This window comes from Onychostruthus taczanowskii, unplaced genomic scaffold, assembly GCF_017590055.1.
Source record: "Onychostruthus taczanowskii isolate IOZ18803 unplaced genomic scaffold, ASM1759005v1 scaffold4, whole genome shotgun sequence".
NCBI lineage: Eukaryota > Metazoa > Chordata > Aves > Passeriformes > Passeridae > Onychostruthus > Onychostruthus taczanowskii.
In genome coordinates this window covers 926,325-943,940 of record NW_024501459.1, presented here as the reverse complement: position 1 = coordinate 943,940, position 17,616 = coordinate 926,325, and the positions used below count along the sequence as shown (strand labels likewise).

The 17,616-nt window shown below is 41.5% G+C and overlaps 1 protein-coding gene across 2 annotated transcripts in view; it reads left to right on the top strand.

The window, feature by feature from the left end:
- The window catches only part of PRKDC (protein kinase, DNA-activated, catalytic subunit), an 82,109-nt gene extending 68,423 nt beyond the window's left edge, over positions 1-13,686 (top strand). For both annotated transcript variants that reach the window (XM_041412768.1, XM_041412767.1), the window contains exons 74-86: positions 754-965; positions 1,963-2,050; positions 2,829-2,972; positions 5,714-5,918; positions 6,460-6,527; positions 6,798-7,018; positions 7,330-7,422; positions 9,301-9,390; positions 10,597-10,668; positions 10,751-10,952; positions 11,393-11,581; positions 12,151-12,290; positions 13,317-13,686. In XM_041412768.1, the coding sequence (XP_041268702.1) occupies positions 754-965; positions 1,963-2,050; positions 2,829-2,972; positions 5,714-5,918; positions 6,460-6,527; positions 6,798-7,018; positions 7,330-7,422; positions 9,301-9,390; positions 10,597-10,668; positions 10,751-10,952; positions 11,393-11,581; positions 12,151-12,290; positions 13,317-13,521 (1,929 nt within the window). In that variant the 3' untranslated portion in view covers positions 13,522-13,686. The remainder of the gene's footprint in view (positions 1-753; positions 966-1,962; positions 2,051-2,828; positions 2,973-5,713; positions 5,919-6,459; positions 6,528-6,797; positions 7,019-7,329; positions 7,423-9,300; positions 9,391-10,596; positions 10,669-10,750; positions 10,953-11,392; positions 11,582-12,150; positions 12,291-13,316) is intronic.
- The last annotated feature ends 3,930 nt before the right edge of the window (positions 13,687-17,616 follow it).

Sequence of the window (17,616 nt, the reverse complement as noted above, 5' to 3'; positions counted from 1 at the left end):
TGCCTTGGCCTGCCTGTCTTTCCAAGCCCGTGTCATTGTGCTGCTGCTCCCAGAGCAACAGGCCCTTTGAGAGAAGGAACTCAAGTGAGGCAGAAACTCGGATTCATTATCCCAGGGAACTGAGAAAGTAGCAGAAATGGCTGAAGCGCACAAGGTGTGGCCATGGAGAAACACCAGTAGTTCAAACAGAACCTGACACCAGCTGACAAATCTCAATCAGAAAGGGAGTTCACCAGGCATTTATTTATCCTATCCTCTGTTTTTCTGTGAAATAAATACGGGCAATCTGATCTTAAATTCTATTAGAAATGCTTAAAGATTAACAAAGGACAAAACTGTAATAGGAGTTTCAGTGTTCTCCTTCCTGGCATTTTTTACTCAAATCAAGACTTCAACCCAATGGTGTTGGAGTTGAATTCCTTTAGATTTTTGAGTTGGTTGTATGTGATGATCAAAAATGGTTGTATTGCATCCTGAGACAAAAACAAATTTGAGTGTAAAGCCTCATATTGATCAACAAGCTGCAAATCTTCATAATGGAAAACCTATTAAGCAGCAGTAGTGGTGGTAGTAGTAGTGATGGTAGTAATTAAATCTGTGCTTCATTGGGGGATGTTTTGCACACCCAGTGGACATTCTGTTTCCTTTTCACGTTTCTCTGTCAGGCTGCACCATGGAGCAGTTTTGTTTGTTTGCTGTGTTTGGTATTTTTGAGGAAGACCAAAGATGAAAGCAGTGTCTGTGTTTTTGCAGCTTCCTTCGGTTCCCTGTTGGCAGTTCATTGGTTGGATTAGCCAGATGATGGCACTACTTGACAAGGATGAAGCAGTAGCTATACAACATACTGTTGAAGAGATTGCAAATACCTACCCCCAGGCACTCATCTACCCTTTCATGATCAGCAGTGAAAGTTACTGCTTCAAAGATACTGCAGCTGGCTGCAAGAACAAGGAGTTTGTAGAAAGGTGAATTTGCAATTGGAGTAGCTCTTCTGTATGTTTTTCTTTCAGGAGTGGACAGATTCATTTATTTTTCCTATGCAAACCCTTTTCTTTAGCAAGCACAAGAAATATTAGAGGGTAGTCTTGAGTTTTTGTTTAAAGGCACAGAGAAATGCAATACATCAGCTCTGTCAGTGTCAGACATACTCAGGTTGGTGGCATGAAACTTTATGAAGTGTTGGGAACATATAGTCCCCAGGCTGTTGAAAGATAAAAGTTTTCCCAAGGTAAAACAAAAAGACCACAGAGAGGCAACCCCTTTTTCTTTGTAATTCTGTGGTACTGAACATTTGTCATCTTTCTAATACCGAGAGGAAGCAGCTATGTTTAAGTAGAATAGACACCCATACCAGACTTCAGAGAGGGCCGTGAAATGGCTGCAGGTTATCTTGGGAACGACAGCTCTTGGCTGTGGTGTTCTCTGCTTATTCAATGTGCAATATGCAGCTTCTCTCACATGTCCATTTTGGCATGCAGTAATACTTTAGTTAATCCCCAGGCAAAAATCAGTTTCTATCACAAAATGCTGTAGAACCACTCTTAAAATTTTGGGTGTCTTTTTGCCTTTTTCTCAAATTTGATACATTTGCTGAATAAATTTTTGCTTGAAATAAAAATACCAAGTCATGTGTTTCACAGACAGTATCACCCTTCAGTAACTGTCATGACAGGGCACATGGTCTGGTCAATGCCTCTGTCTGTTTCAAGCATGCTTTCCACTCACCCACCAAGTTGCTGTTTTCATGGTGGGATGTATAATTTAAAAACTGGCATGTTTAGTCAACATATAAACAGTCATGCAGCCCATGAGGGAATTCTGAGAGAGTCTTACCTACCTACACCTGAATTGTTTTAACAGATTCTTGTATACAGCAGAGAGTCTAGATGATTGCTTATCTGCAGGCAAGGTGGTGATGGTAGTTCCTGTTGCATTGTGATGCATTTTTCTCTTCTTTTAAAGGATCAAGAATAAGTTGGATAGAGGAGGAGTAGTTCAAGATTTTGTTCGCTCCCTGGAGCAGCTCTCTAATCCTGTAATGATTTTCAAGGTAAAGTGTATTTTTCCCCACTTCCCTTTCATTCCTCTCCCTCTGTTCAGAAGAGCAAGTGCTGGGTGGAGCCTGAAACAGTTCAGTTTTCACCACAGCCACAGGAAGTGGTTCAACTCAGCACCAGCTGACGATGATGATGATGATGTCGGGGTGCTGTCAGCAGCTTTCACTGGTGGTGGACTCCCTCCCTTGTGCCAGCTGGATGTTCTGCTCCAGCCCTTTTCAGCTTTCCCCTTCAGGGTCTGTGCCCTGCCCCACAGTCAATCTCCCTTAATCGTTCTGAAACCCTTACAGAATTATCATTTGTGGCCAGCTTTATAATTTTGGACTACTTGTATTCAACTACTTGTGTTGTTATGCCCTTTCCCTGCTGGGTATCCCTGTCTATGTTCTGGCTTGTTTGTCCAAACAATTCTTGTCCTGTGTTTTGTGCCACTCCTGGCCTCAGAGAGGCTTTCTTAGCACCAAACACTATGGCAGTAAACATAACTATCATAATAAAGTAGAAACATTTTATCAAGACACAGAACAAAAGGAAAAATATTTCCACAGTCTTTTGGTTGCTTCTTCTTTTTTTTTTTTGTTTTGTTTTTTTTTTTTTTTGTTTGTTTGTTTTTTTGGGTTTTTTTTGGTTTTTTTTGGTTTTTTTGTCAAAAGACACACATTAGTTGACTATTAGTAAATTCAGTAACCCCAGTGCAATCTGAGTGGCCTACTGAAGAGCAAGGGTCAATAAATCTTTTCTCAGTACTCATCTGTTTTCTTCTCTTTGCAGGATTGGGCTGAGGATGTCAGAAATGAGTTGTCAAAACCTCAGAGGAACAAAAAGAAGCTTAAGGAAATGTATGAAGGAATGTACAAGAATCTGGGAAATTTGGAGACTCCTGGCCTTGGATTGACAAGAAAAAGGTTTATTCAGGTATATGTGGTTACTGGGTAGTGTTGGCATCATGGCTTTTCTAGAAGGCAATAGAAAGTCAAAAGAGGGAACCAGATCACAGCTTTTACAGGTGCTGCAGGACTTGATGAGACTTGATCTAGTCAGGAGTACAGGACTGAGATTTCTTTGCTAGAAGCCATGGACTTAACATAGTTCACTTTCCACTTCTAACTGCCCTGCAGGGATAAATGTTCTGTCTTACACAGCTTCTACCTCTCCTGTCCTGAGTGCTGCCAGGTTCTTAGGACCTGAGCCTCTAATCATCCGTGGGAATCTGGCTTTATTTTTTGTTCCCTGCTGCCAAGGATTTATGAGCACCTTAGGGAGTTTTGCTGTATTATACTACTCAGATTTGGTGCCGATACGAAGTTATACAGAAGAATTATGACTATGGAGAATTAAAGAAAAGACTTTACAAAACTGACTGAATTCCGAAGTGGTGAAAATCAGCATAGAAAATTAAGTGACACATGTGGCAAGAAAATGTAATTGCCCTAGTATCATATAGAAATTCTGCATATTTTAGCTGACTATTGCAGTTCAAGAACAAAATCTTGATTTGTGATGGTTCTTTGAAAACATCAGCTGTGAAAACTCAAGGGCAGTCAAGAAAGGAAAGCAAATGTTCATTGTTGTTAAGAATAGAGAACTAAACATGGATTTGTACATTGGCATAGCAGCCTTCTCTGACTCTGGCTTCTTGAACATTATATTCCTCATCTGCAGTATTCTCGGCACAGATACAGCAAAATTGGATGAGGTTCAAAGTGGCAAGAATAATCAGAGGTGCAGAGTAACCACTGCACAAGCAACTTTAGCTTTCCTCCAGCTGGAAAAGATGCATTGGTGCTAGATACAGTAAAGCTCTTAACGTCAGTCCCATGGTTGGACTTGGTGAACTTACAGGTCTTTTCCAACCCTATCAATTCTATGATTCTATCAGGAGCACTGAACAGTAAGTAAATACTCTGTGGAAGTGGCAGGTTCAGACCAGTGAGAAGTGTTTCCTCATTCAGTGCACACTTAGGTGCTGAACTCCTGCTGCAGGGTATTGGGTGCTTTCATGGGCTCAAATAGCAAGCAGGCAATAACACGGAGTGGGGGCAGTGCTTCGAGAGCTTTTACATACAAATGCACACTCCTGGCTCCAGAAATCCCTGAGCTGCAAATTGCTGCGGGCAGGAGAGTGATACTCCTGTAGAAGGAGGTCCTGACTGTATGCTTGTGCTGTGTGTGCATAGCCCCGTGGCCAGGGCGGGTGCATCCAGCTGTCTCCCATTGTGGCCATCCGTGTGTCACATTAGCATTAGATAAACCAACCTGGCTGTCTGCAGGGAGATTCCTTCCCCATGAGTGGGAAAGGTGGAGGATGAGAGTAAGGTGGAGTCAGGAGGAGGTGAGGTGATAATGAAGCAGAAAGGGTAATTGGGAGTTTAGGGGCACACTAGGCCTGTGAATGTGTTGCTGTGAGATAAGATGGGTCTTTGATGATAATGACTTCAGACTTAAGTGGGGGATAAGAATGTGCAGGATGTGCCGGTGACAGGGGTGGGGGTAGGGAGAGGGGAGCAGCTATACGGGGTACATGCACAGCAAGGGACATAGCAGGCATAAGCACACAGATATTTGTGTTTGGATTATTTGTGTGCCCACACACAAAAAAAAAAAAAAAAATCCATGGCTCTTTAAATGAAATGTGAAGTGTTAGAGGATACAGGAGAGAAGAGCAAGGAAGGTGCTGGAGAGGGATATCAGGGTTCTTTCTCTCTTAAAGAGAAGAGGGAGAGCAGAGAGTAATTGCAGGAGAGTCAAGGTGATGGTGCACAGGCTTTGAAGTCTTTGCTTTCATGATGCATTATTATGAAGAAATGAAGTGTGCTGTGAAAATAACTGTATCATTTCTAGTGTCCTTGCTGGAGAAAAAAACAAGTTGTATCTTTTGACTGACACATAAAATAGCTCTACTACGTGGAGAACTTCAGCCTCATAATCTGGAAATAGATTTAGTGATAAAGATCTTTTTGACTGTAGCAGTCTCCTCAAAAGGATAATGTTTTTTGTATTTTCATTTACTTCAGTGAAATAGCTGTGTCTTCATAGCTTGGTAGAAAAATGATCAGGCAATAAAACAACATCTTTCCAAGCCATTAATACCCAGTCCAAGAAAAGGAACATTTCGTTTTTCTAGAACCTTGAATTATGAATACAGAAAGTCAATTCAGTTAACTATTTGTAGATAATACTTACTTTGTTCATTAAATGGATCCACATCCAAGACTTTGCTCTTTTCCTACATCAGGATATTTTAAATACTTTAAAATATGGGTTTATGCATTCTATGTCCAAAATTATTGCTAGGCAGCAATAAATCCACATATAATAAATCCGCTAGTAAATAAAATGTGCAAAACATTTCATAGAGTCACAGAATGATTTGGCTTGGAAGGGACCTTAAAGCTCATCTGGTTCCAACACCCCCGCCATGGCCAGGGGCACCTCCCACTAGACCAGGTTGCTCACGGTACCTTCCAGCCTGGCTTGAACACTCCCAGGGATGAGGCATCCACAACTTCTCTGGGCAACCTGTTCTGGTTTATATTAAGAATTTCTTCCTAATATCTCAACAAGCCATATGTATAGATAGGGAGATGTCCTTTTGGTGCTCTTGAGTAGTTTCTAGCACTATGTAAACAGGATTCTTTTCTATAAATGATTGTTAGGCTTTTGGGAAGGACCTGGATCATCATTTTGGCAGAGGTGGTTCAGAACTGTTGGATATGAGGACTAGTGACTTCGATGTGATTGTAAATTCTCTCCACTCAAAAATGATCAAAACCCATAAAGAACCTGGGAACCTCAAAGAATGTTCACCATGGATGAGTGAATTCAAAGCTGAGTTCTTGAGGAGTGAACTGGAGGTTCCTGGTAAGTTCCTGTTCAGTGTCAATGGTGAATTTCCCTTAAAAGAAAGTTGCTCTTGAGCTTTGTTTCTTATATTGGCTACATGACCCTTCTTTCTGGCCTTAAGCCTTATCTGGCCTTACATGAAATAATTCTGTTCACTCATTATCTCTTAAATCCGTTCTTAAGCTGTAGTCCCGATTTTTAAAATTGTATCTAAGCTTGTATCTCTTACCTAAGAATTTAGTATTTTTCTAAAGGCCTGACTCCAGGAAATCTGATATATAAATCTAATACATGTTTAAATTTAGTTCAAAAAAGGTTGTGTCTTCTGAAACCATCAAGAGCTCGATTCTAACAGCTAAACAAGGAAAGAATATCACTAATTCACAGATAAAATCATACTGTGTATATGTTGGATCTTTTTTATGCGTTTAAAAATATTTTATTCATAGCTGTCATTCTACCAGTTTGACAAAACATTTGGATGTGTGTTCTGGTGTTAAACACACTTCAAAATAACATCAGGCTGTGTACTAATATTTTTTTTCCACAACCACTTCAGGTCAGTACGATGGAAAAGGCAAACCACTGCCAGAGTACCACGCAAAAATATCTGGATTTGATGAACGGGTATGTTTTTAAGATTGAGTCAAAATCCTGTGGGGTGTAAATCTGTGTCCATGTAGCATTTGAAGAATTTGGTAGTAGCAGGGTCATTGCTTGTTTACATGTCTTGCCGCATACAAAGGAAATGCTGCAAGTGGGCATTTGTTTTTCTGTTATAATTGAGTAGCTTGATTATGTCATCTAGGAATGACAGACATGCTTAATTCCAGCAATGATTCTGTAAGACCAAGTCTACTGTCACAAATACTTTTCTTCTTCCTGTCTTTTCCCAAGATAAGTGTGATGGAATCCTTGAGGAAGCCAAAACGTATAACGATCCGAGGCAGCGATGAGCAGGAGTATCCTTTTCTTGTCAAAGGTGGTGAAGACCTGCGACAAGACCAACGCATTGAGCAGCTGTTTGATGTAATGAACATTATCCTTTCCCAAGATGCTACATGTAGCCAAAGAAATATGCAGCTAAAAACTTACCAGGTCATCCCCATGACAACAAGGTAGGCATTTATCTTGAAGGGACAGAAATCCTTATGTTAACATCTATTAGTTTTAGGATGTTGGAAAGTGAGAATTTTGCATACCACATTCAGATTGAGAGTATTTTGTGCCTTGGCTTAATTTTTTTTTCCTTTTCCTTTTAAAGAACATTGAAATTGCTTTGTCTGGAAACTGTTTTTTCAGAGTACATTTAAATTGGTAGCTTTTAACCTTCTTTTAACATGCAATAGAATGTATTGCTTCCCATTTGTGATGTTCCTCTAAAGTTCAGCTCTGAGCTACTTGTTGTCTCTGACTTGCTTTATTTCAGACTGGGACTCATCAAGTGGCTGGAAAACACTTGTACTTTAAAAGAATTCCTTAAAAATAGCATGTCTGAAGAGGAAGATATCAGCTATTACAGGTGATGCTTGGTTTAACTGTCTGCTCTAATAGAAACCACTACTAATGGGTTTTTGGATAACTGACAGTCTTGTGGCAGGATTTTTTTTTTTTTTTTTTTTTGGTAATTAAAGAATAAAAGAAAAGCATTTATAAGCAAGGAGGCAGTTTGTACTTCCTGACCCAAATTAGTAATTGGCAACTGTTTGTTTAATGAGTGCCATTGTAGCTGGAATATCCTCCACCCAGCTTGTTTAAACAAGAGACTTATAATTATAATCGTATGTGACGTCATTATCATCACCATTTCCTTATCAGCAGATTGATTTTACAAGCAGAGGATTTTGATCTCTTGATTTGATCAGGCAGGAAATGGACTTAGGTCAATGAGGGGCAGGGGAAGGGAGTAGAGGCAGAGCTATTGAGAACCTGAGTTCAACAGTGAGTCAGTGATGGGGGATGGAACTTGGCAGCAAATGCACAGAACTCAACTGTAACAGAGCACTTTCTCTGACTTGATACAAATGCTGGGTTTGAATAAACTATATTGCTTTCTCGTGATTGTAATTGCAGGTTGAGAATTTGTAAAATTTAATTTAATTCTGGCATTTCAGGCTAGTTCTGTCCTGGAATTTACAAATGTGGTTTAATTTACAAATGTGGTTCTCAGTTACATAATCTCTGTTTGGGTTTGTCTGAGTGTTGTCACCATTTATTTTTACTAGTTAACATTTATGAGGCAGGTTGGAGGAAACTCCAGCGTGGAGGTTGGACTCCAAAGAGTCTTTATTTCTAAGGTTATTTGATTTGTGAGCAGTTTAGTAGCTGCTAGAGTTCCTGCATTACTGCTGTCTGATTCACTGTTGTGAACAGCAGTGGTGTTATGTTGATCTCAATTCACTGAGTGGGAAAGTGAAAGAAGACTCAGATGGAACCATCTTGTGAGGGGAGGAAATTTATAATATGCTCAGTGTAGGAGATCAGTGTATTTCTAAAAGCAGGTCATAATTTATTTTTAAGAAAACCCTTTGCTTTATTGTTTATACAGACTTTAATATTTTCCTGTATGTCATTCAATCAAGACAAATAAGACATTTTATACTGAGCTATGGTTAAGTGACAGCACTCACAAAGGAAAATTTTGGTTGGGGTGGGGGGGAATAACTTTCTGAATTTTTGAAATCCTTTATCCCAAAGTGATGGGCTACAGTCTATAACTGATGAATGCTTCTTAAATGGAAATGGCATTCTCAATCTCAAAACATGCTTTGGAAGGAAGAGAGGAGGTGGCTGCTCTGCTAAGTTGAGAAATAGAAGTTTAAGGTCTGATGTATTTAGTTAAGATGGGAGAAAAATATCAAATTCCTAAGCAGTGCAACTAATGAATACTGGTTTCTTGTGGATTAATACCCCAAGTTCAAGCACCCATTCCTCCTCTCTTGTGCACTCTGAGGAGATACCAACCTGCCTTCCTGCATTCCCGGCCCATTTGGCAGTATAAAAGGCAGCATGTACCGTGGTGTACTACATAATGCTTTTCAAAGGCTACAAGACTGTAAAAAATAACTTTCCCTTCCTGGAGAAATTATTTTGGATCTTTCTTCTGGGGGTACTTACCGTGCCTGTTGACAAATTAGCACCTTTGAGATGTCTAATCTTCTGTCAGAAATGACTGAAGTGTTTTCATAACTGGGGCAAAGGAGATTAATGGATGAGCCTCTACTCTGCATAAACTTCATTTCCATAGCAAGGCTAAAATTATTGTAGGCTGTAGCTTCCTGACTTTTCCTTTGCATAAAAATCTCATGGGTCAGAGCAGCACGCAGCCTGTGGATAACCAAATAGAGAGTGGTGAGATCGTACAGAGAAATTATCAGTGCTTTTCTTTTTTTGTCCCTAGCCCAAGAGGACCTCGTGCTACCTATTCTGAGTGGCTGTCCAGGATGGGTGGGAAAGCACAGGGCATCTCTCGATACCATGCTATGTACAGGTAGGTTTCAGAAGAGAACTGCGTGGGAAATACAGAGTGTGCACACATGCAGAGATGTAGAAATTCCAGGAAAAAAAAAGTATGATCTGCCTTATGATATGATGGCTAGAGCTGATTTTTGCTCATTTTACTGCTTTGTCTTCCTGGAGATGCTTTGCAAAATTCCTCTTGCCAAAAATCCTACCAGAGTACAGGAACGCTTCCAGAAGCTTGCTCACTTCCTTTAGAAAGTGTCTAGAAGCAGATGCTGCTCTTCAACTTTATTTTCTAGGCGTCTTGTTCCTGATTATGCAGTTAGGTAGGCTGCCTCAGAGCCCAAGCATCTGCCAGAGTTGGACAGAGAAAATCACCATGATTCACTGAGAATTTAAGAATATTTGATGGTTTAGGTCCCAACTTGAGCATACTCTCAGAGGAATTTCCACACCTACCTAGATCTGGCTCTGTAAAGTGAAGTGTCCAGAGCATTTCTTAAAAGCTTATAACCTGCTTAACCAAGTGTCTTGCTTTTTAAAGGAAAACTTTGACTTGTTTAACTGAATTAATATTTGTATTCAAATCCAGAATGTGCTTTTGAAGTAATTCCCAATCACCCCCACTCATCTCCAGTCTGCTGCACCAAAGGGCTGTCCTCTATTTCTCAACTGCTCCTTTCAGAGGGAAGTAGACTGGAAGGAAAGCACCCGGCACATCAGCTCTCATAAGCATTCAGAACTGGATATGGGCTAGGACAAAGCCTCCTTCCCCAAATCTGCATGGCATGAGTCCCTCAGCACCAGATCTTCAGTTTGTTGCTTCCCCTCTGTTGCACTACTGTCGAGTGTCAGTACAGCCTTAGCCTGCTGCTGAGAGATGTAACTGGGGCCTTCGTTCCTCTGCCTGCAAGAGACTGTCCAGCCATAAAGAACGTGATCATCTTGCTTTATTAAAACTTAACCCATCACCTTAATTTGAAGGAGAATACACAAAACCACATACTCTTTTGTATTTAGAAATGTCAGTCTTGGAAATAACTGCTGGGAGAAAGAGGGAGAAGGGGGCAGTTCTAATACCAGATAAGATTTGGGGGATGAGCCCTTTGTGGCTTGCTGTACTGTTTAGTGGAGTAAGCACTGCACGCTGCTGCGGTCATGAGCGTATCTTGACTTTCAGCATCCAGCAGGCTCTTGCCTCAGCAGCCACCTTTATTTCTCCCCTACTTTGCAGGAATGCCAGCCGTACAGAAGCAGTCACATCCTTCAAAAGCAGGGAGAGCAGCGTTCCAGAAGACCTGCTGCGGTAAGTGCTGCTGATGGCTGCGCGCTGTGCAGCAAATGTTGGTGCTTGTCTGCATTCAACGAGCGGGTTCTGTTTTGTTAAGGCGAGCCTTTGTGAAAATGAGCACATCTCCCGAGGCCTTCCTGGCCCTGCGCTCCCACTTTGCCAGCTCCCACGCACTGATGTGCATCAGCCACTGGATACTTGGGATTGGAGACCGGCATCTGTCCAACTTCATGATTAACAAGGAGACAGGTGGCATGGTGGGAATAGACTTTGGATACGCTTTTGGTGCAGCCACACAGGTATTTGTTTTCAACTGATTTGTTACAGCTTTTGCATTTGTTGTGTGTGATTACACATTATCTCAGTACTGAATTTGATGCTCTTCAATTGCCATTGTTCTGGTGCAAAATCATCTTGACAAGTTATTTCTAGTCAATTGAATAAAATATCTGAGTCCAGATATTCTCAGACAAGCAGTGAGCTACAGAACTCCACAGAGTCAGTATGGTGGTGTTTCACATGGTTCCACTTTGGATTCAGTCATTGAACATTGAACTGAACATTCATGACTAGAGCTTTGATGTCACGACTTGGTTCAGTTCTACTTTTGCACGTTATTTTCAGTGAAGTGACAAAGAGGGTTTCAGAGCTTAAAAATTAAAAAATATTCCCATCTAATCCTTCAGTTCCAAGGCTTCTTACTTCTTGTTTTCTTTTGACTGTCCTTCCCCTTGGCTAGTTTTTGAGTGTGCCGGAGTTGATGCCCTTTCGCCTGACTCGCCAGTTCGTTAATCTGATGATGCCAGTGAAAGAGTGGGGACTCATTTACAGCGTGATGGTGCACGCCCTGAGGGCTTACCGGTCAGATCCAGACCTCCTCATCAGCACCATGGATGTGTTTGTAAAAGAGCCTTCTTTGGACTGGATGGTGGGTGTCCTCTTTCACTTTTCTTCTTGTGAAAATTCTTAAACTGTAATAAGAATAAAACTGATGAAAAAGGAAGTATTCCTTGAGGCTCACTCTCAGTACTCCTTTTATCTATCTTTGTTTTATTAAGTTCTCAGAGAAACCGAACTTAAAAGTATTTAAAATGACAGAATTCTGTATTGATGCACAAAAAACAGTAGCATATGTCTGTGTTATCAGTGTACTGTTCTTTATCTTTCATGATAGTCCTAAAGACGTGGGTAACTCTTGATCACATTATGCCACTTACGGCACCAGCATAAATACTTTCAACTTTCTGCATTCAACCTCTTAAATTTATGTAACAGCACTGTATATATCAAACTAATAGTTACAGAGAAAAAAATCTGAAACTAGTTGCACTTCAGCTCTAAATTATAGTCATAGGCAAGTTAGATATTGTCTCACTGCTTTGTCCTCCACTGCATCTGCAGTTAAGATACTGGCTTGACTTGCTATGATCTGCAGCTTAAAAACCTTTTTCAAGTGTGTGATTTATGATAAACAGGACAAATACATTTTCTCCTTAGAACTTTGAACAAAGACAGCTGAAAAAAGGAGGCACGTGGATTAAGGAAATAAACACATCTGAAGTAAACTGGTACCCTCTGCAAAAGGTTAACTATGTCAGAAGAAAGCTTACAGGTGCCAATCCAGCAATAATCACTTGGTAAGACGCTCTCCCTTTGCTTTAAACTGCTCCACTAAGAGCTTTGGAAGGCTCCTGTGTCAGATTTTGCTCCCTTTGGATAGAATGGCAGCTAGGAAAACAGAAGAGACAGACAGGGCAAAATTTCAGCAAACCTTCTGTCAGAATCATTTTGGTCCACGTACAAGCTCTCTGAATCACCCTGCCAGCCAAAACACCAGATATCTCTCTGTGAGTTTTCTTGCTCCAGCTCAGGCCTTCTGAGCAGTTTTACTGCTCCTGGCAACACATGCCTCCCCTCCCTGTCAGGCTGCTCAATCTCATACTCCTCAGTCCCGCTGTTCTTTATGTTTGTCTCCACTGCTTTCAGGGTAGGGATATTATTTAAATTAATATATGCTTCTGATGGAGGATTGCTTGAAATGGAACCTGTACCAGCTGTAGGGGAGGCATAGGAGAAAGCTGCTTATGAGAAACATCAAATTCAAATCTGGTGGCATTCTCAGGTTATTTATGTCAGTCTAGTCAAGTCTGGCTCAAGCCAGAATGTCTTTTAAGTTCAGTTAAAAGTACAATTAATCCCTTCCATCCTCTCTTAAAAAGTCATTTGGATTAATCAGGGGAAAGACAGAAAAGCAAAGAAAGCAAGCCTGTTTTAAAACCATACAAATATTGAAAAGTGCAGGACTCGGGAGGAGTCCCTTTTGCGGTCAAGGCTGAACTGGAAGAGGCAGCAAAATACTTGTTATAGGCACAAATCAGGAGAGCAGGTAAAGAGATCAACAGCTTGGATGTGAACTGCTGCATCCTTCTTTCAGCTGGAGACCTTTGACAAGATTGGCATGTTATGGTAAATACCTGCTGTAAAGGACCCCTGAAACCACCAGTCTTCGCTGGCCAAGCCTTCTACAGCTCTTGAGCAGCCTCCACATCTTGATCTCAATTCCAGCTTTATTTTTCAAGTGCTGTTTTGTGTTTAAAAATCCATCTCAGATTTTTTTGCTTGTTTCTTTTAGTAAGAGCTTATTTTTGTGTTCTCAATTTCAGCGATGAGCTGCGCCTGGGCCATGAGAGGTCGCCTGCTTATAATGATTTTGCAGCTGTGGCTCGTGGTAACTCCAATCATGATATCAGAGCCAAAGAGCCAGAGGATGGACTTTCAGAGGAGACCCAAGTGAGATGCCTCATCGATCAAGCAACAGACCCCAATATTCTTGGCAGAGTCTGGGAAGGATGGGAGCCCTGGATGTGAGGAACTGCCATCTACATCCCTGTCTGCCAAGGGACCTGTACCCTGAAACACAGCTGCAACTAGATCAGAATTTTAAGGCCAAAAAGGAAAAAAAAACTCTTAACTATTTTTATCACCAGTTAACTTGACTAATAGAGAAAATAAACTTTTTGTATTAAAGCTGTATTCAAACAGTAATTTTTGTTTCTTTTTTTAACATTACTTTTCTTGTGTGTGGTTCCATAACAAAGCAGCTTTATTGTCTTTGTGTTAAAGTCAGTGTAGAAAGGACTGGGGAGGCTGTAGAGCTTAAAGATTTATTTGAAAAGCACTGGGATCCTTCAGTGGAAAGCACAAATTCATACCCCGCAAACTTGTGGGCGTCAGTGCTGTGATGTAGTGAGTCTGTGCTTTTTTTTTTGCAGAGACCTTGATGACAATCAACTGAAACCATTCTGCAGCCACGTATTATTTGTAGTTAAAACTTGCAGATTTTCATATCAGTAGTATCAGTGGACCACATGGTGAAATTAAACAGAAAACGGCTCTTAGCTCTAGATAACACCTAAAGTGTCTGAACAGCTTTTTCATTACTGGATAACAAGATGGTAATGATGAGACTGTTTTTAGCAATTAGAGGTTATACCCTGTTATCTTTGTCCTTTGGAAGTCTGCACTGCTCACACTGTGTTATTTCCAAATTATTGTTTGGCCCAAGCCAGAAGCGGTCACTGCCGACAGAGCTGAGCACGGTAAGCTTCTTGCCATAACTGCAGCATGGCACAGCAATGTCTGCTGCACTTTGGAATTTGCTTATGCCAAACTGTGGAGCTTGTGCCAGGTGTGACTCTCTGTGTCCAGCAGCCAGTTCTCAGGTGTGCTGGTTTTGGCTGGGATTGAGTTAGTTTTCTTCAGAGTAGCTGGAGCAGGGCTGTGGTTTGGATTTGTGCTGGAAGCTGTTGATAACACAGGGATGTTTCATTACTGCTGAGCAGGGCTTGCACAGAGGCAAGGCTTCTTCTGCCTCTCACACCATGAGGAGTCCAGGGATGCACAGCCAGGATGGCTGACCCAAGGGCTTTCACATACCACAGGGTGTCAGCTCAGCATGTAGAGCTGGGGAAAGAAGGAGAAAGAGGGGGAGATGTTCAGAGTGGTCGTGTTTGTCTTCCCAAGTCACCATCATCCCAGCTTTCCCAGGGAGGGCTGACCACCAACCTGCCTGTGGGAAGTGGTGAATGAATTCCTTGTTATGCTTCGCTTGTGTGCACAGCTTTTGCTTTAACCTATTACCTGTCTTGATCCCAACCCCTGAGTTTTCTCCTTTTCCAGTTCTCTCTGGGGGGATTGAGGAGAAGCTCTGTGGGGCTGAGCTTAAGCTGCAGCATGAGCAGTGAGGGAGAAAGAGAATTCTCTCAAGCACTACTGTTGCTCATTACCCAGATTTGCTGTAGGATATAGATTTCATTGAGGCTTTTAATAATTATCATAAAGGATGTAATAAAAATGAGTCTTTGCCCTTTCACTGCCTACAAGATTTCCCTCCTGCCTCTGTGACACTGGGGCTGTTCTGGTCTCTCTGAGGGCCACGTCTGCTGCTGGCACCAGTCTCAAATGAATCCGTCAGCTGGAGAGTGGGGAGATCTGCCTTCTGGATATAACTCCATGAAAAACTCACAATGAGGAAGATTGCTGAGGCCTAAAGAATGGGGAGGGAGCTTTTTTGTTTCAAATACGTTCCAGCAACAATTACTATTTGTTATCTTTCTTCTTAATAAACATACTCAATGGTTTGTGTCAATAGTGAAATAAATCAAGAAAATTGAAACATTTTTATCACTTTATTAATTAAAAATATTGTTTGGATATATTTTTGTAGAGGAAACATTGAAAAATAAAAATAAACTTTCAGCTGTATACCTCATTTAAAAAGTTAATTTAGGGCACTTAATCACAAAAAGCTTCCACATTTACCCATTTATAGAGATGATAATTAGTGGACAGTGAGGTGGGTTTTTTTTAATAAAAGAGTTTGATACAGTCTGTTCTTATATGCACTTCAGTAAGATGTCATGGTGTTTAGTTCTTTTGATCTCTGCTAACATTTAGGACTGCCATCTTATGACTAAAACTTGGTCAGGTGAGGTACCCTGGCTTTCATGCTGTCACTCTACAAATATGAGAAAGTTTAAAGCACAATAAAAAGGCAACATGAAAAGGCAGGGGACATTTGGAAATTAAGTGGCTGGGTGTACAAGGTGTTTAATGGCACTTGTGGCACATACCTCAGATAGTTATTGGGTACTTTGACCTGCGCTGCAGAGGACAAAGTTTAGGTTTATACTTTAACGAGGCTCTTCTCGTAGGACTTCTGATACCCTCAGCAACAGCAGATGTTTGTGCACAGCAGGCCTCCCCCCTTGGCCTTTGGGAAGGGGAGTTCGAGTGCAGCCTGGCCCTTCCTGGGGGTCCCTGGGGTCCATGTGAATGGCCCTCAGGCTGGGGGTGAGACAGGGTAAAAGTGACACGGGCTTAGAACATGTTCACGACAATTTAAAAGCTCCATTTTGGCCCTAGAATAAGCACAATAGTGGGAAGCCTCAGCTATGTCAGCCCTTATTAGTCATGTGTTTGTCAAGATCATGTGTCAGCTGAGGCACAAAGCACGAGGCTGCTGGGTCTCCAACACAGAGGCACATCCTGTGCAGAGCAAGTGGAGTTTCCCTAACTTTCTTTAGGGAGCTTTCACCGTGAAGCTGAATGGTCCTGGAAATAACCTCCAGCACAAGTGAATGGCAGCTGCTGTCACCAGGCCTGGCTGCTCTCAGTGAGATGCAGCAGCTGAGTGGAAAGGCTGGAGCCAGCCTGTGCAGCAGCAAGGAAGGCGCTGCCACAATGCAAACCTTGCATTGCTGGGCTCAGTGCTTTGCAGGGCAGCTTTATTTGGCTCCCAGAAAAGAGTTAAGATGATGTGAAGATCAGAGTTAGAGTGCATCAGGTCTCATGATGCAAAACAAAACTTGGGAACTATTCACAAGCAGAGCAGAGTATTTCCTTTTCAGATTAAATAACCAGATGGATGGGCACTATATCTGGAAACCCATTAGTTATAGCTAAAAAGTTATGTAAAACATTAGCATATATTCTCACTAGGTTTTTCTTAGAGTATAGAATGATGTCATGTTTAAGCTAATCCTTACCATCCCTGCCAATCTTATAATTTCCCTCTAGCTAAGAATAACAGTACTGCTGAATCCAGAGGAAAATTCTGGAACTGCCACCTACTGTCCCCTTTCCCAGATGATAGAGAGGTTTCTGCATGCTGTTCTTGTGCTCAGGATTTTCCCCCTTAGCCCCCACCACTGCCCCCCAGTTTAAATGGTATCTTGAGGTCTCTGTGGCTGAGAGGTGATACAGCACCAGCACACATTTGGGCACAAGAAGGAGGGTATGAGCTTTCCACAAAAAACAATAAATTGGGCTCATATTCAGACAATGAATCAGGAATTTCCTACAGCTCCTCTGGTCTCACACTTAGGGTTTGGCCAGCTGCTTTCAAAAGTAAGCGTCTATATATAGAGACACTTCTCCCCAAAACTCTTGTTTTTCAAAATCAAGGATAAGGGTTTATTACCTCTGCTTTAAAACTTTTTTTTTTTTTTTTTTTTTTACCAGAGGCTGAGGGTCTGCTGAGTCACTTTATTAATACTGTGCCTCATTTAGAAATTACATGGGCTTTAAAAATTTAATTTTTAAGTTATGCTGCTTGTAAGAAATGGCACAGATGCAGAAAGCTCACACCCTGGCAGACACCCACAGCACCAAATGGTGTCACTGGTCTTGTAGCAAAACTACCAAAGAGCCACACCTTATGCATCCAGAAAAGGGTGTTTAGAGGGATATTTTCTTGTTGCAAAAAGTTGGGAAGTTTTTTGGGTCACAGAGATGATCGGAGAGTTGAAGCACCTCTCCAGTGAAGGCAGGCTGAGAGGTTGTTCAGCCTGGGGAAAAGAAGATTCTGGGAAGGGCCTACTGCAGCCTTTCAGTACCTACAGGGAGCTTGAAGGAAAGAGTGAGAGGGACTTTTTATCAAGGTCTGCAGTGACAGGACAAGGA